Below are 25920 nucleotides of genomic sequence, written 5' to 3' on the forward strand. Positions count from 1 at the left end.
TTTATAAAGAATGGAAAATAAATAAATAAGAAAAACAATAAACAATACTGTATATATATATTTTTTACATTTGCAATGAAAAATTCATATAATATATGATTATTCTTGTAATTATAAAGAAATAATACATATTGTCAATAAAACACCTTAGGATGTAATAAAATAATTATTTTTTTTCATCATTGCCTTTCACTAATAAGAAATGTCATTATATCAACTCATTTGTTCACCTAAAACACTTTGTTAATAATCCTTAAGGCAAAAATAATTTAATTTAAATTACATATAATTTTGAATTCTCTATCCTTAACTCTGTTTTGTATAATTGCATTGAATTTCTTAATAAAGATACCAGTCTCGAAGATGTCGCGAAAGCGATGAAACCGGTCACTGGATATTCCAAATTTGTGGATTAAAGTATCACTCGTCTTTTATTGCTATAATAAACTATGTATTTACTCCTTCATTATAAATAATGGTGTAATTTGTATGCGTTTTTTATTCTAGCTCAGTAATTTGTGTGTATTATTATCATGCTGTATCCATAATATTATCAACTTGCGTGTTACTCTATTGTACTTGTTATTGTTCCTGTACCAATGTTATTTGTATGCATATTAATATGTCTTTGTTAAATTTTGAAATAAGCCAATTATGAAGCGAATCAGTGGGAGTTAAGAACCATTAAAGAAATCGAACAAAAATATTGATTTATTAAATTTAATTTTGATATTATGTTTTCAAATTAATGTCCAAGGGCACGTGCATTAGAGTGGGCCGGTGGTGTATGAAGTTTTTTTTTTTTTTTAGACATCCAAGTGAAAGAGGTCTAAAAAGTTGCATTTTGGATCACATTAAACGTAAAAAATATTTTTTTTAAATATTCCATACTATATTTGGCCCTCAACCGAGGTTTACAGTTTATCACGGTATGAACATTTTGTTAATTATCTGTATTAATAAAATTATTTTTTGTTAGTAAAGATAAAACTTAATCACATTATAAATTCGGACACGTTTTAAAACTATCGAAATACAAAACGTTTACACGCTGCGGAATTGATTCCGTTGAGCGCCTAACTAATATTGACGAAAACAATGGCTTATTAAAACAATGCTACCCATTTATTACAAAACAAAGTGCAACTCACGTCCTTAGATGCTTATTAATAAGGTTTAATGCACATTATAAATTTTCATTAGACTGTACAAAAAATCGATTTTTTCGAAAACTTTAAGCTCTGGTTGAGGGCCAAAAATAGTATAGAATATTTTTTTGTCATTTTTTGCATTCCGAGTAATCCAAAGGGCAACTTTTTAGACCACTTTTATTTCAAAATTCGGAAAAAAATAATCGGTCCATCCTATAATGCATACATAAAGGGCCCCCATTCAAAGTTTTAATTTTTTTTTATTGGAAAATGAAATATTAGCGTTCTTGTGATTTACCCAAACATTTAAATTTTGGTGACTTTTTTAAAGAACACCTTTGTCGATAGTGCGTGTCTCAGAAAGATCTTGACATTTGTACACCGATCGTGGATGGAGTTACCACACATTTGCCTAAATGATCGTATTTTCTTCACTTTATTGAAATAAAGTTATTTAAATAATAAGTGACCAACTGAGGTTCATGTTTCGGCTAGCTTCGGCCAGTAAAACGAATTCCGAAACTCAAAATATTGTTGATAAATCCACCGGTCCATTAAGAAGTATAGAAATTGAAAAAAAAAATTTTTTCAGGCGTTGCCCAGTATGTAGGTGAAATAATTCAATTACACGAATCTCACCCGCGTAAACAAAGGTTTTAGCTCTTTAACTTAACAATCATTAATAGATGAAAGAAATGAATAAAATACGCATTACATAACGATGAACCAACAAGCTTTAAAATTTATCAAACTTATTCATTAAATTTATTTAATTTATTGCACAATATTTTTTTTTATTTGCCTAATTTTGGGCATGTTGAAGCAAGTATAGGCAGAAGCATTAATTAACGTATTTTCGGCCAAAATTGATTTATGCCTAAATGCTTCTGACCGCAAAGAATTGATAAATTTTAAAATAGAATTGTTTGGTTAACTAATAGTTATGGTAAAAATATTTATTTGATGACCCATGATCTTGAAATTGCGAAAATAAGATGGATACTAGTACACATAAAACAAACGAGATAGCAGAGTTGTTTATCTCTGGCAACAAGGTAGTTATTACATATGATTAAATAAATGTTTAAATGGAGATTATTTTTCTTCATTCCTTTAACATCTTCGAAGTGAAATACACGTGTGGGACTGAAAATCAAAATCTAATGTGAGTTTTTTCTTAACCTTTTTTTGTATTAGTTTAAATTTTGGTTAAATTTTGGTCCAAAATTTTCCAATCCAGGGATTCACCTCTTAGCTGCCTTAGAGAAAAGAGGGCATAAATATTGGTAATGCTCAGATTCCCTAGTGGCGAGTCGTTGAGTCGAGAATTACTTAACACTGTCTTATTTGTTCTAATTGAAATTAAAAAATATTTTTTATAAGTGTTACCACGACTGTTGAAATAAGAAACAATTTTCTTTTTTTAATATTACTGAAATACCTGGGCCTCGATTATGATGGGAAGATAAAAACTTCATACCTTCACCTTGACGGCATAGTTGAAGATAAATTCTCTCTAGCGATTGTAAATATATACTACTAACCCCCCCACCTTAAAGATTTGGCTAAGTACATCGATATGAAACAAGGAGAAGTGTACGTCACGGTACACATATCTAAGTTCTAAAATGACATAGTTTCAGTTTGACGTAATAGTTGAAGATAAAAGTCTCCTGACCGACTACAAAGGTATAGTACCGATCATGTTTTGATGTAAGTACATCGGTTTATACCGATGGGTCTAAAACCCCTCAATACGTTTATCTTTGCATTAAAAGTGTCAAAAATTTTGTTCCACCGAGCAATTTTTCCTTTAATTATGATTTATTAAAAATTTTAATCGTTTTAATGTTGGCACTTTTTTTCTTAAAAGCCTATTAAAAATATGAGAGAGAAATAAGTAAGTTTTGAAGTCGAATTAAATTCCGACATAACTATATCTTTAGTAAAATGAACGAGAAATGAACTAGATGTGGAAATAATGTTGCTAGGTTCTCTCCTATCAACACATTATCAAGGCGTCGTAGGCATAAAGAGTATCTAGGCGTCAGACACAGATTATATGCGTCAGAAAGTTACCACTCTAAAAAAATAATTTAGTTATTATATTTTTACTATCTTTCCGAGTGAATGTATCGAGACGTTATAGGAGCCGGCTTTGTAGTCGATCGGTACAGATCGGTAGATACATACAGACGATCGTTAAGTGTACCGTCTAGGTGATTTCCAAAAGCCAAACAAAATTCATGTTCAATCGAGCATTTTTGCTTGCATTGAGATTTATTGGAATTTATAATCGCTTGGAAGTGAGCACTTTTTATTACAGAAGCCTATTTAAAATAAAAATGAGAACTATTTTAAATGTTACTGATGTAAGGAACGCGGACTAATTGTTTGCGGTCATTCCATTGACTTGTTTCGATCATATGATATCGATATAACAAGTAGGTAGAACATACCGAGGTAAGATACAGATAGAACAGAACTTAAGTATACCGCCTCGATATATACAGATGAAGATAGCGTTCATAATCGAGGCACTAGAGTCCATAAAAAAGTAACGATAATATTCGACAAGCCTTTAATAAAATATGCCAAAGTGGCAGTGAAAGAAGCAATGCAGTGAGTAGAGATAAATTCAATGAAAATCTCGGTTACTAAAATTGAAATTTAAAAATGTAAAGTTACTCAATTAAATGGTATTTTTATTGTATTAGTGAAACCGTAGGGAAAACCTCGGTATTTTCATTGTTCTCTTCAATGCATATTACCAATTTGCATGTATTTCAAGATCGTTAATGAACTTGACGCGTCCTGCAGATGGCTCCCAAACTGTACTGGACCAAAGCAAGTCCACCAGCCAGGTCCGTGGTGATGGTAGCTGCAGCTATAGATCTGGAGATGGAGAAGATTGTTGTGGATCTTCTAGGACACGAGCATCTTCAACCGGCCTTCCTCAAGGTACGCATTTATCTCTTACATACAAATTGATTTCATTTGGTCTAAAATTTAGTTGTTTTGCGCGATAAACAAATATATGCCAGGAAACATTAAATCACTACACTAATTACTTTATACTTTGAACTTTAGTACCACAAAGGTCCAAATATTGTCTAAAAACAGCTATTATCACACTGACATTTTATTTCATATTTAAAGATAAATACAATTTTCAAATTCTGTAAAGTGCACTTAAAATGTTATATTTTTAATATTTAAAGCATTAACTTTGTGGTCAAACATTTTACGAAATCCAATGAAATATTTGTATATAACCACTTACCAAAACCTATTGAACTCAAGTTTTTCCTCCCATCCCCTTTTTTTCAACTATTTCTCAAAAAATATAAAATATTTTCATAATCTAATCAGTGCATGTGCTTATTAAAATGCAGGTCGTGCTGGTTTTATATTTTTGTGCCACAACTACGGTGAAGTGGGTTTTGAATGTTGGTTTAATCGGTGTCCTGACGAAGAGACGGGTTTTTCTTCGCAAAACTTCGCATAAAAATTGAATGTTCTCATTTTTACCCCGCACAAGAAAACCTTTTTCATATTCGATTTCGATAGAACTGAATTTCCTCATTTTAAAAATTTTATTCGAAAATTTAATTATCATCCGTAAGGATTATTACATTTACAAAAATAATGTATAACGTTGTTGATAATAATATTTTTAACATCTTTTGAAAAGTTTGTCTGAGTCTTTTGTTTAGTTTTGTCTGGTAGTTTATCGTATAATTTCAGTCCCTGGTTTATTAGTCTTGACTGTTCTTGTCTCGTTTTAAAAGGTTGTATTTGATATTTTTCTGATATTATCGTATTGTATTCATATTTTATATATTTTTTTTCAAGTTTTAGTTCTTCGTCTACAATTACATCAGTGGCTAATTTATTTATAAATTTTAATGATTCTTAAAAAGTTTGTCGCAGGAGGCTAAACTAGCAGTTCACAACGGAGTTCTAGTTCCAACTCTAATGTATGGGAGCGAAGTATGGAATTGGAAAAATAATGATGAAAGTAGGTTGAATGCTGTCGAAATGCGATCCCTCAGGCGAATGTGTGGTAAAACGATATATGATAGGTGCACAAATGTCGAGATCCGTGAAGTGTGTAAGGCTGAGACATGCATTATTGACAGAATCAAGAAAGGGGTGCTGCGTTGGTTTGGACATGTAGAGCGAATGGACAGCGAAAGAACGGCTAAAAGGATCTACGATGCAAATGTTGATGGATGCAGAAAACGAGGAAGACCGAGAAAGACATGGCACGATCAAGCCCATCAAATACTTGAAGATGGACATGTCAAAAGTAGGAATAATCGGCGTGCGTGCATAAGAAGATCTATGAATGTAGAGGAAGCGAGGTCTGTATGCCAAGATAGAGTGTTATGGCGTTCTATCCTCTCTGCCTACCCCTACGGGGAAACGGCGTGATGGTTTGTTGTTGTTGTTGTTGCTTAAAAAGTTCAGTTACATTTAATTGCTTGGTTTGTTCAAAGAGTTATTTAATTGCTGTTGGATAGGAGTCAATTAGAGGTCATTTACTAACTTAAAAAGAAAACAAACAGAAAAGAAAACAAAAAAGAAGAACCATAACATGAACATAATAAACAACGAAACTCTTAAAGGACTAGAACATGTGACTTACCTAGGACTCACAATGGACAGGCAATTAAAATGGACAAAACATATAGACGGACTCACTAAAGTAATGGGATCACTACATGGCCTCTTCTACAAAATTAAAGATTCAATACCAAGAAAGGAGAAAATTATGATGTACGAAGCCTATGTCAAAAGTAAATTGAGTTACATGATCGCCTTCTGGGGAACTGGTAACAAGACAGACATAACAAGAATACAAAGACAACAAAATAAAATTCTTAAACTAACATACAACCTGACCTCTACGACTGAACTGTACAAAAAAACACCAGTTTGACATAAACTACTTGACTAAAATTGAGACCTTAAAAATTGTGCAAAAAATAACACTGGGAAACATACAAGACGACGACATAATATTAGCCAAAAATGCTGACGTACACAAATATAACACCAGACAACAACAACACTATCATATTGAAAAAAGCAAAGACAAACACAGGACAGTCAAAAATACTACATAATGGACTTAAACACTACAACGACTTACTTTACTACTTGAAAACTTTTACTAGAGACAAATTTAAAATCAATCTGATAAAGCACATGATGACTAAACTAACTAGACTAGACGAGACATAAAATGACTAGACAATATTATATTTCTAATGTAACCCTAACGGGTTTTTTAAAATTGTAAATAAATAAATAAAAAATAAAAAAATATTTTATTTTGCTGTCTTTGTAGTCTGTTTATGTCATTTTGATTTCCTGTTCTCAATAGTAGTTACATATAACATATTTAAGTATTTACATAGGTCTTCGTACATTAGAATTTTTTCCGTTTTTTGAACAAAATTTTTGATTTAAAAAAAGACTCGATAATGTCGCCACTTTGCTTATTAAATTGTTGATATGAATTGTCCATGTCTATTGTCTGTCTATTGTTAGTCCTAAGTATTTAAAATGTTCGATTTCAGTTAATCGTTCATTATTTATGTAGGCATCTATTTTATGTCATTTTTTCTAGATTCAACGTGCACATTATTGCCTTATTTTTTATTAAGTGTAAGTAAGTTTGTTTAAGTTTTCCATTCAGTCAGCATAGTCGAGTCTTCGTTATCCATCGTTTGTTAATACGTCTGTTTGATTTTTATAGAATAGTCCAATGTCGTCGGCATACATAATATTTTTTTCTTTTAAATTGTACAGTAATAAGTCATTAAAATATAAAATAAATAATTGTGGATCCAAAATAGATTGAATTTGAATAAAAAATCCAGGAAATTTATAAAGCGGAATGGGTAATTCTTTAGGCAGTTATTCTTTAATAAGAAACGTGGAATATCGTTTTGATGGATTTAATTTTCTTTGATGTATAATTTTTCATTTTTGAAGTATTTTCAACAAAATCAAGAATACTTTAAAACTTTTCTCTAAAGTACTGTCTTGATGTTACCACTCATTAATTTTCTTTGCAAACTTAATTCATACTCGTATAACCAGTGGCGCACTAAAGGTGGAGATAATAAATTATTATCATCATCATTCCCTTTCCACACCCAATGGTGCATAGGGCACTGCATTGGTACACCAAACGCTTTGTATGATTTTTTTGTTACATGAAAGTAAGGTGATCAGTCTTACGCATCAGGTGCCAGCCCAGAGACTATGAAATATTTTAGTGTACCTAAAAACACCTTTTTACATCAATACTTCAAGTCAACCATGCCAGGAATCGAACCCGATACCTCTTGCACGGTAGACAATCGCGGTGACCACTACACCACGAGACCTACTGTAATAAATATCAAATTAAAATGAATAAATCACGTAGATTTATATCATTTATCATGTACTCGACCTTTGGTCATTTTATTTAATTAATTAATTTATTTGTTTAGATACTAAATGTTAATTCACTAGGAATACCAATTTAATTAAAAGACTTTAGTATGCAGATAACAATTTTGTTTAAATTAAACTAGTTCAGATAAGGCTTAACTTTAATTTACTTACAAGTATTATTAATCAATATTTTTTATTAATATTTAAATTCGGATGTAACCACTTACCGACTTTTCTATGTCTACCAGTTTCAAGACGTAGGTACCCGTCTCTTCCTCAGAACACCAATTAAACTAGCATGTTTAACATGCCGATTTGAAACCACGTGCATTTTGTATGCAACCCACAAACTTTGTATACACTTATTGGTTTATGAAAACGTTTGATGTTCTGGGAGAAACAGTTGAAAAAAGAGGGATAAAATTGAATTATTTCACCCACATGAGATGAATCAGATGTAATATGTTAATATTATGAACAGCTCCCTAGGGGGTTGAATCCAGTTCTTGTCTACAAAAATCTTGACAAACTCAAAACATGGTAGAGAGCTTTTTTTGTTACTGGCCTCATTATTACCTAAAAAAAGTCAAACCCCCACCGAAAGAAAAAACTTGTGGTGGTATTCTGAACACAAAAGCGCGCATAGAAAACGCATTTTTAACGCGTATTTACAATAAAGAAAGATCACGTTTTTTCTATGATATCCATAACATCTACGATATCCATTAAAAAAAAAAATTATGCTAATTATTAGTACCACAAAAAATACTTTTAAATTTGTAATTTGAACTCCCGAAAAAACGGTTATTCCATTAGGCACGCCCTTAATACGTCACGATTCATGTTTATTTGTTCCTGACCATTGAAATTTGTTAAGAACAATATCACGAATCTTGACGTCACAACAACCAAGGCCAAACACGACGCATTTTTCGAGCAACGTATTTTTATTACATTTCTTTTTCACATCAATGTTTTAAAAAAATTCTATACATATCTTCTTTACACATCTAGTAAATTTTAATATATTTTTATCGGTATTTGTAGTATGTGTGATATTTTCTATATTTCTAATATTAAAACAAATCACCGGAAACATTCTACCATCTCTCGTATATGTGAAGCATTTAACAAGAATTTTAATAGTCTAGATTTATTTAACACTCCATATAATAGATACAGAAGAGAACTAATAGGCTTGATTCAGAATAACAGAGAATAGACGTTTTGTCTCTTTTCTTGCTCTGAATCAATTGCAGTTTTCCACTTCTACTTTCCTTCAATCATCCTTCATTACTCCTTATCAATTTCCTTCTTTTCCTTCCCACTATCTCTTTGTTTTGTCCATGTTTCTTTTATTTTAATATGTAGTACATTTAAATTTATTGCAACAGAGAGGAAAAACCTTATTGAGAAGGGAATATGGAAGTCTAGGCATTTACAGAGCTTATGATCTCTGGTGTAAGTGGCCACTTTACACACTGTGTAACATTCTTCATTCTGCCCATGTTTTCCATATTCCCTTCTCAATAATGTTTTCCCTCTCTATTGCAATAAATTTGAACATAGGGAGGAAATTCAGCCAGTCTGCAAGCATTTGGACATACTCACACATTGTTATAGTACATTTATTATTTATATTGTTTAAACCCTCCCGTCGTCGCTTTATTGTAGTGTAATTTAGTTAATACATATTATTGGATGGAGGTCCTACTATGTATACATTTTGTAAAGTTTTTTTTTATATTCATTGAACCTCAATTTCGTTTCTCCGTCGTCAATGAATCAGAAGTATCGCGCATTCTGCTTTCTATCAAAACTAAATCCTTCGGCAGCGATGAATTGAGTTTGTCGATAATTCATATGACTTTGCCTTTTACTTTATCTATTATTACTCATATTATTAATGTTTCCCTCTCATCTGGTTACCTTCCAACCCAATGGAAATCGGCTTTCGTTATTCCACTTCCCAAAAATGGCTCCCCAGCATCCAAAAAAGATTATAGACCCATCTCCATTTTGCCTATCTTTTCCAAAGTTATTGAACGAATAGCTTACAAACAAATTAACTGTTATCTGACACTTCATAATCAACTTGATCCTCTGCAATCTGGTTTTCGGGCTGGACACAGCACTACTACCGTCTTAGTTAAAATAACTGACGACATTAGACAAGCAATGAATGATAAACGTCTAACGCTTTTGGTCCTACTTGATTTTAGTAGTGCTTTTAATTCTGTTGATTTTGACCTGCTTCTCGCTAGACTTAAGTCCTTAAATCTATCTTCATCCGTGATAAATTGGTTTTCAACATATTTACGTGGCCGTCGTCAATGCGTTAAAATGGCAGATGTCTTTTCAGATTGGATTGATCTTACCGCTGGTGTGCCACAAGGGGGGGTACTTTCTCCACTTTTATTTTCCCTTTTTATCAATCCAATAACAAAAAACCTCCCCTGTTCGTACCATTTATATGCCGATGATTTGCAATTGTATATTCATTTCGAGCCTGTCGACATTGTTGAAACACATAGAGTAATGTCACTTGCACTCGACCATATCTCTTCATGGACAAAAAAACATGGACTTCTCATAAATCCAACAAAAACCCAAATTGTACTTGTTGGTAGTAAACAAATGTATTCAAAAGTGAATTTTTCCACACTTCCTCTTTTCAAAATAGATGGTACAGAAATTCCATTCATGACTTCAGTCAAAAACTTAGGTATTATCATTCATAAGCATTTAGAGTGGCACGATCAGGTTAACGAAGTTAGTCGTAAACTTTATAGCAGTTTGCACTCACTTAAAAGATTACAGAATTTCTTGCCAATTAATGTTAAGCAAACATTAGTCCAGAGCTTACTTCTTCCACTCCTTGACTACGCGGATGTATGTTATCCAGATGCTAACTCTGAATTGCTTGATAAGTTAGAACGATTGCAGAATATTTGTATTCGTTATATCTTTAATCTTCGCAAATTTGACCACATAACCGAGTATCGCACGCAACTACACTGGCTCAGTATCAGGCATAGAAGAAACATTCACATTCTATCACTTCTTCACAATATTTTAAATAATCCCACTTCGCCTGTTTATCTGAGAGAGCTCATCCAACCTCTTTCACAACACGGACTATCTCTTCGTTCTAGTAACGAGAGAACTCTTTTAATACCCCGTCATCGCTCTAATTTTTTTGCCTCCTCTTTCACAGTAGTAGCCGCTCGATTGTGGAATAATCTACCCACTAATGTTAGAGACGCCCCTTCTTTATTTACATTTAAGTCAAGATTGAAATGTCACTATCTAAATATTTAAATTGTTCCTTTATCCTTCTTCTATCCTTCCCATCCCCTCTCCTCTCTTCATAGTAAAGTGTTATTTTTTTTTTATACATTTATTTATTTTTGTTAATCTTTGCTTTTAATTTTTGTATAAAATTGTAAGATTCAATATGTCCATATATTTATAATTTTCTGAAACTGAACGGTTTGGGTAGGTAGGAAGAAATTGCCTTAAGGCAATATGCCCGCCCTTATATGTATATTTATTGTATATGTATATAAAGTGTCAATAAATAAATAAACCTGTACATCTGTTTGTATTCGAAATAAATAAATGTGATTTTTACCTATTCCGTTCAGAATACCAGCCCCGGGCGCGCCACTGCACACAACCCGTAATATTGGAATATTTCGCAAGACCAAGAGAATTACTTATTCGGGACTGGATTTTCCCTTTAGGGAGGGATTTGAGTTAGAATCGCCTTGATTGTTTTTCCATTATTTAGATTGGTGTTTGGTTCGTTTGTTCTTCAATTCTTCTATCTTTTGATCTTTGTGAAGTTAAAGAGCCGAAGCCTTTATTGATGCTGGTGACATTCTGACCGAATTATTTCACCTACAAGCTAAACAACGCCTGAAAATATTTTACCACAAATAAAACATTGCTCTAGTGCTAGGCTAAACTAGCAGTTCACAACGGTGTTCTAGTGCCAACTCTAATGTATAGGAGCGAAGTATGGAATTGGAAAAATAATGATGAAAGTAGGTTGAATGCTGTCGAAATGCGATCCCTCAGGCGAATGTGTTGTAAAACGATATATGATAGGTGCACAAATGTCGAGATCCGTGAAGTGTGTAAGGCTGAGACATGCATTATTGACAGAATCAAGAAAGGGGTGCTGCGTTGGTTTGGACATGTAGAGCGAATGGACAGCGAAAGAACGGCTAAAAGGATCTACGATGCAAATGTTGATGGATGCAGAAAACGAGGAAGACCGAGAAAGACATGGCACGATCAAGTCCATCAAATACTTGAAGATGGACATGTCAAAAGTAGGAATAATCGGCGTGCGTGCATGAGAAGATGTATGAATGTAGAAGAAGCGAGGTCTGTATGCCAAGATAGAGTGTTATGGCGTTCTATCCTCTCTGCCTACCCCTACGGGGAAACGGCGTGATGGTTTGTTTGTTTGCTCTAGTGTAGGGTAGCCATATTTCGCTAGGGTCTCGTCGGGGCGTTCTGGAACACGGATATGTTGTAACGAAAATGGCAATTTTACAACGGTTTTTCAGAAAAATAATCAAAACGTTTTTATTACATTTCATGTGGTGCTTCTTGCGGAATAAATACCGCTGGCCATATTTTTTTATGACGTAAAATTAACATATTCCTACAATATTGATTCTACACCCAGTCAGCAGAAAAAAAAAATATCGGTCCTTTTCACTGAGCCAACATCAACGATATTACATGTTCTACTATAGTTTTATGAGCAGAAGCTCAATCACAAATAACTATCGACGTGATAACAATTTCTCACCATGTTTGTTTATCGTATTCGCGATCACAATACAACATCCGTGAACACCTAATATTAAATTTCAAAATATTTACGATTCGCGATGTATAATCCTACTGCGCAATCACATATGTATTTAAATTTCACCGGTGTAAATATGGAAAATATTCCAAAACTGCTTTTTTATATATTTATTTATTTATTATTTATAATGCTATTCATTGCATTTAGCCAACGGTTGGCAAGCCAAATGTCAAGAAAGACAGTCGTTATGGTAATTGTAATTTTATTTTCACTTTTTTGTATTATGTTTGATCAGATCCTGCTTTATAAAATTGTCAATAATAAATTCGATTCCCCGGAACTCATAAATCTACTTGCTTACCGTGTCCCCTCCAGGCCAACTAGACTCTCTGATATTTTCTATATTCGTACATTTAAAACTAATCATTGGAAACATTCTACAATCCCTCATATATTTGAAACATTTAACAAAAAAAATAATAGTCATGATATATTTAACACTCCATACAATATGTACAGAAGAGAATTAATAGGCTTGATTCATGCTCTTCATTCATAATTCGTTTAATCATTAAATCAAATGCAATTTTCCACTCTCACTTTCCTTCAATCATCCTTTACCACTCCTTATCAATTTCCTTATTTTCCTTTCCACTATCTCCTTGTTTTGTCCATATTTATCTTATTTTAATAAATAGTGTATTTACTATTTATATGGTTTAAACTTCAAGCCGTCGTCGCTTTATTACAGTATTATTTAGTGAATAAATATAATTGGATGGCAGGCCCTACTATGTATACATTTTGTATATATATATATTTTTTTAATATTCATTTAACCTGTACATCTGTTTGTATTCGAAATAAATAAAATAAAAATAAGTATTGGATACTCCTAACTATTTTGCAAATGCAATATATTAGATTTTTTTTATGGTAAACGCCGATTTTATGCCAATGAACTGTATTTATTTACGAGGAAAACAAAAAACAAACCGACACGAGCGTTGACTTAGGAATTACACACGCGTTGACTTGTGACTGCGATAACTTAAGCGTGTTTATTATTGTTCATTGTGATCGCTCAAATGCTAAGCATGTTTTTAAGGCACGTTGATAATTATTTTTGATTAAGCTACAGGAATGCAAATGAAATACTCGCTCAATTTAAAAAAAAAATAATAAAAGTTTCCGACTTCCACTCTACTCTATCGAGGCAAGTTCAGTTTCTATGAAGTTCTTTAGATACATCAATTGATAAAACCATTTATCACCTTATTTTCGCATTCAGTGTGAGTATGGATGTGGAAGATTTTCGTTGATTAAAAGCCTTGCACTGAGTAAGTTTAAATCAGGACATTAAGGGTTTCATCGGGTCGTCAATAACGGTGACAGTCCCGAAATATCGGGACGGATGGCAGCCCTACTCAAGTGCCATAATCCAGGAGAAAATATGGCAAGAAAAGAGAAACCACGTTTCCTCTTAATGTTTTTTTTTGTTTACAGAAAAATCCAGAGCATACAGTTCCTATGATTGAAGATGGTGATTTAATTTTATGGGAAAGGTAAAAAAATCGTTTTACTAAAAAAAAACTATTTTATTTTATTCTGTAAAAGTATTAGTAAAAATTCATATAAACAATAAACACATACATATTTACATACATTCACATATATATACATACATACATTGTACATATACACACATATATATATACACACACATGTACATACACCCATGCGCATACACATACATACATTTATAAAACATAGACAATTTATTTAATATAATGCGAAACTTCATGATTGCCATATATTTTTCAAAAAAATATTTTTCATATTTTATATTCAGCATCTGTACATATGACCGACCATAAATCCGACCTTTTAGTCCTATTTAAAATTCTCAACTCTTTGATGCGCCTGAACTACTAAGCTCAATAAAATTAAATATCCCAACTAGAAACCTCAGACAAAACTTACTCTTTCATACTGATTACCATAGTACTAACTATGGTTTTCATTCCCCTATGCCCAGAATTCTTAGGTCTGCCAACAAACATACCAGTCTTGATTTCTTTGATAACAAGTTGTCTTTTTTCAAACGATCACTGAATCAAATTCAATTATAAACACCTCTCTCCCGCTTTCATTCCCACAAAGTTTACTATAAACCATTGAGTCTTTCTAATTTTGTTATACTAACTTTCTATGTATAAATGTGTCCATAAAAATGCCCATTGGGCGTATATATAAATAAATAAATAAAAATGAAAAAATAAATTCATACTCGTATTTATGTTCAATATATGATAAAGGCAATTTATGCCGTTTATGTAAAAATAAATAAGCAGTTTATTATTTCAGCCACGCTATTGTAGCGTACCTGGTGACAGTATACGGCAAGGATGATTCTCTTTACCCCAAGGACCCTAAACAGAGGGCCATAGTGGATTGTAGACTTCACTTTGATTCCAGTGTTCTTTTTAACAAGTTTAAAATTTCTGTTGTAAGTTATTTTAATACTATATGCATTAAATTATAATAGTTTAGAAATCGCGTACGCGCATCAAACTAAAGCCGACTGAACTACCTATCAATAGTTTTACGTTTTGGCTATAAGTTACTCCGTAGACGTCACTTAGTACGCAACTACCGATTTGAATTTAATTATGCCGTGTTGTGTCGTTGTAAGTGTCAAAATACTACTGGGATTAAAAGGGAATAGGTTGGGATCACATTTCATGTGTAATTAGCGAATTCACAAATAATATTATTTAAGAATTCGATTATTTTACCGCCTGTCAGATTGTTTAATAAAACAAGGCAGACATTTTGTTAATATTGCCAGGGTAGTCGATTTTTTTAACCGGCTTTTTACAAATAAACGTTAGTCTATTTTTTTTTTCTTTTCTCGGCAAAGCACCCAAATTTGAGTGATACATGCCTTAATTTACCAATGTTTTTGTTGCAAGGTTGCAAAATATTTGTAAATTAACGAAAGATTTGACAGCATTTAACGAGCGGATCACATGGAAACAACTTATAGAACAGGGCTGAACAATAAAGCAATAAGTAATTTATTTAATTTTAATTCACATAATTTTAATTTCGTAAATTAATTAGGTTGTCAGAATATATACTTCGTGTCTTAGATATTTTTTTGTATTTCCTTAAATGTTTGACCATCACACTATTGATTATAGGACAGTTCAAAGATAGAAGATGTTAAGTATTAAGTGGAAAAGATAGACCAAGTAAGCAAATTACGAAAACGGTATATAATTTACTTAATTACTAAATTATTATTTTATGTTTTTTTTACGATTGCCTTGTAAAAGTATCTGGTTTTTTTTTATAGTCCAGTCAGTAAAATACTTTTTGAGGTAAAACATAACATGAAATTATATCAATGCAGTGTCCTATACACCACTAAGTGTAGAAAGAGAATGATGCTGAAAAAAATTAAATTCATTTGAAAAAATATTCAAAAAATTATTAAAAACTTTCATTTCATTTTATTCTTCATTTATTATTAAACTATGTACTTACTTATACTTTTTTTTTAAAATGTAATGTAACCCGCAGCCAAGCTTCGGCTTTGCGGAACAAAAATACAATTATGTATGTTACTGATTTGTTAAAGTAAACAAAACTTTAAAAAAAATCAAAAATCAAACATCCTACCTACGAAGGTTATTTTTTCAATTCCAATAATGTTCAGAAATGTATATATTTTTTTGCGAATTTTTAGCGTCCCATGCTGTACAACGGCGAAACTAGCATTCCTCAGAGTAAACTGGACGAGATAGTAGAAGCATATGGGTTCGCCGAAGCATTCCTCACCAATAGTCCATGGATCGCGGGAGATCATGTCACAGTGGCAGATTATTGCTGCATCACGTCCGTACTGAGCCTGAGCATTCTAGTCCCAGTCGACTCCCAAAAGTAAGAAACGAAATGTATTTATTTGTAGTTAAGTTGTGCACACGCAGACCGGTCATCGAATGTGGTGCCGAAGTCTGGGTTAAAACCAAAAGATATGATAACATGGTATTTGAAAGAAAAATATTAACTCTCAAAAGACTGTGGTAAACAATTCCTTTGCGCGCGGTGATGTTACATCGTGTTACTTTCTTCGATGTCGGCTCTTCCTATCATTGCGAAGCGGAATTCGCCAAGCGTTGGATTGTTCACCCATCAAAATGGAACGTGAGCTGGATTTAGACCGTCGTGAGACAGGTTAGTTTTACCCTACTGATGACCGATTATTGCGATAGTAATATTGCTCAGTACAAAAGGAACGGCAGTTTTGGACATTTGGTTCTCGCACTCGGTCGACCGGCCGGTGGTGCGATGCTACCATCCACAGGATTAGGCCTGAACGCCTCTAAGGCCGTATCCCGCCTAAGCAAATCGAGCGGTGATACGTGATGTGAACAATGTGACATCTATCAGGCGGTCTCCATCAGCGGGAGCCTCCGTCGAAGCCCGACGAGGTGGGACGAGCACCGCGCTGCGCGGTTAAATGTCCCGGCGCAATGGCGTCCCGACTCTGACCAAGCTTAAGTCCGGCGTCGGAACTCGGAATCGTCCGCAGACGACCTTCGTACTTGGCGGGGTGTTGTACCCGGTAGAGCAACGTCATGCTGCGATCCGTTGAGACTCTGCCCCACGCCAAGAGATTCGTTCAATCGTTTCTACGGAATTCGGCCCAGAGGCTAAAAGCCAAAAACAAAAATCAAAGAGCTAAGAGCCGAAAAGCGAAAGCGAAGCGAAGCGAAAGCTCCAAAATCCCAGGGTGGGCGCTCGCACTCGCACTGGCTCTCGACGGTTATTCTAAAGTTCAAACATTTGAAATCAAATCATGGAGACATACTGTTTAATGGTTCCTTTTCCGTAATTTATAAAAATAAACATTAATTAAAAATCATAAAAACACCGGTCATTGTCATCATCTTGTATCACGAGGATGAGATTCATCCGGCTGAACCAATTCACCTAGTAGGCCAACGCCTATTAATAATTTTTATATTTCTTTTTGTACCAGTTAGTTAATTCAACAATGAGAACGACAACTAACAACTTTTAACTTCAATAACAACTGTCCCATCGGAAATATTGTTCCAATTCACGAACGTGCTGGACATTAGACATTTTTTCAAAAAGAGTAATTGACTCATTTCTGATCATGCCGCTACAAGAGTAGATCCCAGCAGAATGCGTACGAGGTTTTCCTGTTATTTGAATTATTCAATTCCAAAAACACGTACGACGTTTGCTCAGAGTAATTTCTCTTTTTGTGACCCCAAGAGTGTTCAATGTCCTGGATGAACATATTAAGTTCTCCAAAATGAAAGCCTTTTTCAGAAGGAGTGTGCAAGTCTGGGTTTTGTCTAAGGGAAGAGACCATTGCAGGAGACTGCTGCGAGATATTGCATAGATTTACATACTATTAAGCGTGTTGTCCAGATGCCCTTTGAAATATATAAACATAAGTCCATGTAATAATATTTCATTTTTATTTCGCTATTATTTCATTATGTACGGTCTTCCACTTTCCATTATGTTATATCCCAACTTAACACAGGGCCCTTGGCCTCATAGAGTTTGGGATGCGTTATTATTGTATTTTTTTTAATATGTATGTATTTGTATGAATGAATAAATAAATAAAAAAAAGTTTTGAGTATGTCCAAATGCTTGCAGACTGGCTGGATTTCCTCCTAAACTTCCATGTTCCCTTCTCAAAAGTGTTTTCACTCTCTGTTGCAACAAGTTTAAATCTAAGTAGCTCCCTAGGAAGGAAATCCAGCCAGCCTGCAAGCATTTGGACATACTCAAAGCATTGTCGATGACGTTTTATTTATATTTACACGAGTACATGAAAATAACATTTTTATATGTATAAACTTATATGTATTTATTTAATATGTAATGTATTTTCTTTACTAACTGTGTATACTTTGTGGAAATCTGTTATTAGTTCTGAGTTTATACACTATACCTGTTTGATTACTATAAATATGTATGTAGAACTGTTGATTTCCCAAATAATAATAATAAAAAATCATAAATTTAAAAAAATTAAAATAATAAAATAAATAAAATAAATAAAATAAATAAAATAAATAAAATAAATAAAATAAATAAAATAAATAAAACAAATAAAACAAATAAAACAAATAAAACAAATAAAACAAATAAAACAAATAAAACAAATAAAACAAATAAAACAAATAAAATAAATAAAATAAATAAAATAAATAAAATAAATAAAATAAATAAAATAAATAAAATAAATAAAATAAATAAAATAAATAAAATAAATAAAATAAATAAAATAAATAAAATAAATAAAATAAATAAAATAAATAAAATAAATAAAATAAATAAAATAAATAAAATAAATAAAATAAATAAAATAAATAAAATAAATAAAATAAATAAAACAAATAAAATAAATAAAATAAATAAAATAAATAAAATAAATATTTTTCCAGGTTTCCGAAGTTGGCCGCCTGGGTAAAGAAGTGTCACTCTCTTCCAAAGTTCGAATCACTATGCCTTCCGGGAAACAAACTCCTTGCAGACATAGTAAACAGTAAATATACAAAGAAAACTTGTTGAATGTATCTAATAAACAAAATCCAAAAATAGCATTGTGACTTTTTTGTATCTAGACTTGATAATAAAATACACCCGTGTCACTTAATTGTGTGTCATGGCTAGAGATGCAAGGCGATAAAATTACCCCGGTATTTTACGGGAATTTTACCAGATTTTTGTAAAATACGGTATTTTACGGTATTTTTCGGTATTTTTCGGTAAGAAACGAATTTGACGTACTAATTTTTATTTTTCAAAGATATTACAAATACGGGTAGCTTTGTTTTAGGACACTTTACATGACTGCAAAAACCAGGTTTAGATCCATCGGGTGGTTGTCAAGGTTTATTAAAAGTATGGGACGTTCAAGGTCATTCGGTATGTACTTTTTTCACTTTTTATTATAAAAAGGGTTATTATGTTTTGAAACTAAACAGGATCGGTGGACATAGGGTCCTTAGTAAAACCTTAAGTTTGTGACCTTGAATCGAAATTTACAAATATATAGGCGGTAGGTTTACAAATACTTTAAACAGTGTACATTATACGAGTAATATAAAAATAATGTAATATTACATATTCATAATGCTACTTTAGGTTAGCCTGCTTAACAAGGCATCAAGTTCTAGATGTCTTAGACCTCCGCTGCTTATTTAGTTGGAGTTCATGTCACAACTACGAGATGCGAATCTGACTTGTAAGGATGCACAGGAGCTGGCATCTTACCGAGATGTCTGGAGGATCTTTGTGAACACCATATGCTCCAACTAGGTAGCGGTCATGGAATGATGATGATGATGACTTTTAGTGGGTCAACTATCAAACAATTAGTAAAAAGGTAGTGCAAATAGCGCTTTTCCGCTATTTTGATAAAATGTATTTGATGGTCAAACGTGTATCTTGGAAAGTATTGATCCTACGAAAAAAAAAACTATTTTTAAGTAAATTTTATTTTCTCTGAATTTTGTATATTTTTTTTCTTTAAAACCTTCAGGGACGTAATTATACACAAAAAACTGATTTTAAGCACCATTTTTTCAAAATCGCGGCATGAGCGGTGGTTGTTTAAGGTCACGAACTTAAGGTTTTACCAAGGACCCTATGTCCACCGATCCTGTTAAGTTTCAAAACATAATAACCTTTTTTATAAAAAAAAGTGAAAAAAGTACATACCGAATGAGCTTAAACGTCCCATACTTCTAGTAAATCTCGACAACTACCTGATGGATCTAAACCTGTTTTTTGCAGTCATGTAAAGTGTCCCAAAGCAAAACTACTCGTGTTTGTAATATCTTTGAAAAATAAAAATAGGTACGTCAAATTCCGTTTCAAAAGTCTTACCGAAAATTACCGTAAAATACCGTAAATTACGGTATTTTACCGCGACTTTTGGTAAAATTACGTAATTTTACATCCATAGTCATGGCGCCACGACAAAGCACACTAGGACAATGTGATTGTAACCACGTCAAGTTCATAGAGATGGCACGCGCCAGATAGATCCCAAAACACCGGTACACAAAACGACATAACAATTAAAAATTTGGTAAGGTATCTAAAATAAAATACTTTTATTTGATTTAGTTCTACTTTATATTTTAAATAGAGTTTGATACGAGGGTTGCTACTTAAGTTTTGAGATATGGCAACACCAATATGTCAAATCTGACATTATCATCGTAAAGTTTGTCATTTTTGATGGTAAACGTACTCAGAACGTTTTGTCATACGAGAAATATTTGTGGTGTTTACAGATCCTTGAAAAATAATTTTGTTAAAAAAAATGGAACTAAATCGTGAACATTTTTTTCAACATTTTTATTTTCTATGACTTTTGACGTGGATTAAACCAACAATAGTGTGCCGATCAATTGTTTCGGTGGTTTTCTGAATTCAATCGTGGTCGCACTTCGTTTCAGGACGAATTTCGTGAAAAAATCGATACTTTGCGTGAACTGATATTGCAAGATCAACAAGATCGTCATGTGACCGTAAGTACGTGAGATTGAAGCATGCTTGGGCATTAGTCCCACTCGCATACATTTAATATTGCATGCACATTTGGTCGTCAAAAAGATTTGTTCGCGTTGGATACCGCATAATTTGACAATCGCTCAAAAAAGGCCTCGTGTCGATTGGTACAAACAAATGTTTAAAAATGTAATCGCGGTGCTTCAAAAGACGTCTTTAAGACGTGACAGGCGACGAATTATGGGTCTATGCATATGAACCCGAAACTAAGCAACAATCGACTGTATAGGTCCATCAAGACGAGCCAAATCCAACGAAAGTGGTTCGCGCACAAAGCACTTCGAAGCAAATGGTCGCGTATTTTTTTGGGATAACTGGACATGTAGCCACCGTTTCATTAAAGTAACGTAGAATAGTCAATCCTGAATGATACACCACTATTTGTTTGCTAGAAGTGTTCTGAAAAATAAGGGAAACCAATTGCAGAAGACGAATCATTCTCCACCACGACAATGCAAGCTGTCACACATCAGCTCAAACAAGTGAATTTTTGAGTATTCAAAACATCGAACTGATGAGTCATTCGGCGTACAGTCCTGATTTGGCACTCAATGTTTTTTTTCTTATTCCCACATATCAAAAATAAATTGCGAGGTCAACGTTTTTCGACGCCTGAAGAAGCGGTTGCTACGTTTAAATCACATGTTTTGGAGGTACCTCAATCGGACTGGAAAAAGTGCTTCAAAAATTGGTTCAAACGCATGCAAAAGTGTATTGATCTTCAAGGAGAATATTTTGAAAAACAATAAAGCCATTTTTTATCATAAATATTTGTTTTGACTTGTCTATCTCAAAACTTAAGTAGCAACCCTCGTAATGTCCCAACAAGACGAAATGCGCTACATTATACACCCATGTCTAATGAAAAAATAAAATAAGATAGAAGAATATAAGTAGAAATTTTAAAACGAAATTCTATCAATTATCTGCATACACAATAAATATTTAATTTAATTGTGTATTTTATTTAACACTTATTTTAAGAACTCGTAAGGTTTAACAATAGCAGCGCCTAAGTTTGAGCGTTTATATTATGAAAAAAAGGTACAATTTTTAATGAAATTAATATTCAAAGTTAGGTAATGGTAAGTTATATATTATGAAAACTAGTTTGGCCGCTTTTGCACATTACAATCTGTTCCAGTGTTCTAAGTATATATAGAACCAGCTCCGCTAAATAATTGCTCACTAGCTACGCTGCTGGAAGGAGCTGATAAATATTGGTGTAATTCATGTATAAAAGAATAGGTATTCAATTTCTTGACTGAAAATTTGTTTTTTAGTTTCCGGTGAAAGTTTTACAGCTTCATCTAACTTCTCAAACTCTGCAAACTCCTCGGCGTGTATCGCTTTAAGGTGATCCTAAACGAAAATAATTAAGTTATTTTTTGTTTTTTAAACAATTTTGTGAAAAGAATCTAAATTATACTGTTATGGTATTTGTTACAATCAATATAGTGTAAAGCTTCCGCAAACGAAGTTTTGTAAAGTTTCCATTTAAAATAAACGTAAAGATGGCATTTTTCAATAAAAAATGGTAAAAGCGCCATCTATGAATAATCAGTTTTATTTTTTCGTTTAAAATCACCTTAAGGTTACTTTTTAAGGCGGTAGTTGTACGGCCTTTTTGTGAGTATATTTTGTCACATAGTTTACATCTGGCTGTTAAATCGTCGATTTTAACGAAAAATTCCCGAACAGGACTTGTTTTTGGTTTAATAATTGTAGTTAAGTTACACACAAGACACAAATTAATTACTAAAACAAACAAAAACAGAAAATCTTACGAGATTACACTCACGTCGCGGCGTAAGTATAATGAAGTAAAAAAAGTATGCAGAGAAACGCGTTGCGACAAGTGTCGAAAGCACGCGCCCGGTTCGCTCGTGGTTGGCTGGAACGCCTGGAACACCCCTCCTGCACGTGAAAGTTCCGTTCAAATTTCCGTTATAAAAGTTTTTTTTTTATTTGAAAATTTATTTATAAACCCTTACGGATTATTACATTCATTTTACATAGAATAATATTTACATTTTTCAATCATACTCTGTTGTTCAAAATAATATTTTTTACGTGTTTTGAAAAGTTTGTCTGTCTTTTGTTTAGTTTTGTCTGGTAGTTTATTGTATAATTTCAGTCCCTGGTTCATTAGTCTTGATTGTCCTTGTCTTGTTTTAAAAAGTTGTCTATGGTATTTGTCTGATATTCTCGTATTATGTCCATGTTGACTTCATTTTTTTACAAGTTTTAATTCTTCGTCTACAATTACATTAGTGGCTAATTTATGGATAAATTTTAATGATTCTAGTTGAAAGAGTTCAGTTATATTTGATGGCTAAGTTTGTTTAAAAGTTCTCTAGTTGCAGTTAAATAGGGAAGGTCATTTACTAACTTTAATATTTTATTTTGTTGTCTTTGTGGTCTGTTTATGTCATTTTGATATCCTGCTCCCCATAGTAGTTGCGTATAACATATTTTAGTTTTTACATAGGCCTCATACATTAGAATTTTTTCCGTTTTTGGAACAAAATTTTTGATTTTTAAAAAAAGACTCGATAATGTCGCCACTTTGCTAATTAAATTGTTGATATGAATTGTCCATGTTAATTGTCTGTCTATTGTTAGTCCTAAGTAATTAAGTAAGTAATAAGTTGCCGAAACGGAAACAGAAATTGGTGTCAAAAAACGTCTAGAACTTCCGCATTTGCGAAATCAGAAGCAGAGGCCTGTTGCATCACTACTTTTAATTTATTTAAATAGGTTTCGATTTAATTTCAAGTTTTAGCCGAAATTTCGGCTTCGATTTTGGCTGAGAATGTTATTTATAGCTGTCACTACTATTTATATCAGTATATATTATATATCTTTGAAGATACGTTGATCTAGACGTTTTCGCAAAGTCATCGTTGTGAGAATAATATTATTTTGACATAAATTGTTATCTTTGTCCTTGTAGATGTCGATAACGGCTTACATTAGATACAAAGTAATAAATTCAGAGGTCCAAAGTAAAAATTAACATAACGAAATATTATTAGTCATTCATACCCAAAGACGTATAATGAACATATCTGACGTAAATGGCCTGCAAATAAAATACGAACAATATTTGGAGTACCCAGGCACTCGTATGTCCAGGCGGATGAAGAAAACAGTTGTATCCGACGGCATGTTAATACGTATGGACATGCCTAGAGCCCTCAAAAATGATGACACCTTTACTCATGCCTACACGCTCAGTCATGCTCAAAACCAACATACCTGCTTGTGTCATGAAAGCGTGCAAAAAGCTTTCGGATTAACATTATGAAAAGACCTGGCAACATTTAGGCTAATTTTTATTAGATTAAATTTATTAACAGTGACGGGTATTTATACAATTGAACTTCGTCTTATAGTTAAATCAAGATATTAATATTTTAGTACACAGGATTAAAGCCATTTTCATAACACCAGGAATAAAATTAAATTAAGAATTTTATTGACGAAGCAAACATTAATTTATACAAAGAGGGGCCCTTATTTATTTATGTTACATTTTATATACATACACAATACATATCATCATCATCATCATCATCATCATAGTCATCATCACCGTCGTCATCATCATCACCATCGTAGTCATCATCACCGTAGGCGTCAACATTTTTATCGTAGTGATCATCACCGTCGTCGTCTTCATCCTAATCATCGCAGTCATTATCACCGTCTTCGTTATCTACATCGTCATCGTCGTCATCATCATCATCATAATCATCATCACCATTCATCACCATACTCATCATCATCATCATCATCATCGTCTCCGTCGTCTTCATCATCATCATCGTCATCTTTGTCATCATCATCATCATCATCATCATCATCATCATCATCATCACCATCACCATCATAATCATCATCATCATCATCATCATCATCATCACCACCATCTTCGTAATCATTATCATCATCGTCGTCTTATTTGCCATCATCATCATCATCATTCTCATCATCATCATTCTCATCATCATCTTTATCACCGTAATCATCGTTATGATCATCATTATCTTCTCGTCATCATCTTCATAATCATATTTATCATCATCATAATTATCATCGCCATTTATCACCATACTCATCATTATCATCATCATCATCGTCTCCGTCGTCTTCATCATCATCATCGTCATCTTTGTCATCATCATCATCATCATCATCATCATCATCATCATCATCATCATCATCATCATCATCATCATCATCATCACCATCACCATCATAATCATCATCATCATCATCATCATCATCACCACCATCTTCGTAATCATTGTCATCATCGTCGTCTTATTTGCCATCATCATCATCATCATTCTCATCATCATCATTCTCATCATCATCTTTATCACCGTAATCATCGTTATGATCATCATTATCTTCTCGTCATCATCTTCATAATCATATTTATCATCATCATAATCATCATCGCCATTTATCACCATACTCATCATTATCATCATCATCATCGTCTCCGTCGTCTTCATCATCATCATCGTCATCTTTGTCATCATCATCATCATCATCATCATCATCATCATCACCACCATCTTCGTAATCATTATCATCATCGTCGTCTTATTTGCCATCATCATCATCATTATTCTCATCATCATCATTCTCATCATCATCTTTATCACCGTAATCATCGTTATGATCATCATTATCTTCTCGTCATCATCTTCATAATCATATTTATCATCATCATAATCATCATCGCCATTTATCACCATACTCATCATTATCATCATCATCATCGTCTCCGTCGTCTTCATCATCATCATCGTCATCTTTGTCAAAATC

At 32.9% G+C, this 25920-nt stretch overlaps 2 protein-coding genes across 3 annotated transcripts in view; one reads left to right on the forward strand and one right to left on the reverse strand.

Moving 5' to 3' along the window:
• LOC148275293 (glutathione S-transferase 1-like) overlaps window positions 1-25920 on the reverse strand; it is a 49212-nt gene that overhangs the window by 12412 nt on the left and 10880 nt on the right. The window lies entirely within an intron of this gene.
• LOC148275294 (glutathione S-transferase 1-like) lies at window positions 2200-19100 on the forward strand. Of its 2 annotated transcripts, none has more exons than XM_088235918.1 (6): window positions 2200-2316; window positions 3943-4112; window positions 13945-14003; window positions 14806-14947; window positions 16193-16386; window positions 18942-19100. In XM_088235918.1, exons 2-6 carry the CDS (start codon window positions 3972-3974, stop codon window positions 19066-19068), a joined length of 663 nt encoding a protein of 220 aa, XP_088092044.1. In that variant the 5' UTR covers window positions 2200-2316; window positions 3943-3971; the 3' UTR covers window positions 19069-19100. The 2 variants fall into 2 exon arrangements, with proteins under 2 accessions (XP_088092044.1, XP_088092043.1); XM_088235917.1 differs by having other exon boundaries at window positions 2223-2316; window positions 3972-4112.

The sequence above is a fragment of the Micrasema longulum genome, unplaced genomic scaffold, assembly GCF_059751315.1.
Source record: "Micrasema longulum isolate JH-2025_06_02 unplaced genomic scaffold, ASM5975131v1 h1tg001467l, whole genome shotgun sequence".
Lineage (NCBI taxonomy): Eukaryota > Metazoa > Arthropoda > Insecta > Trichoptera > Brachycentridae > Micrasema > Micrasema longulum.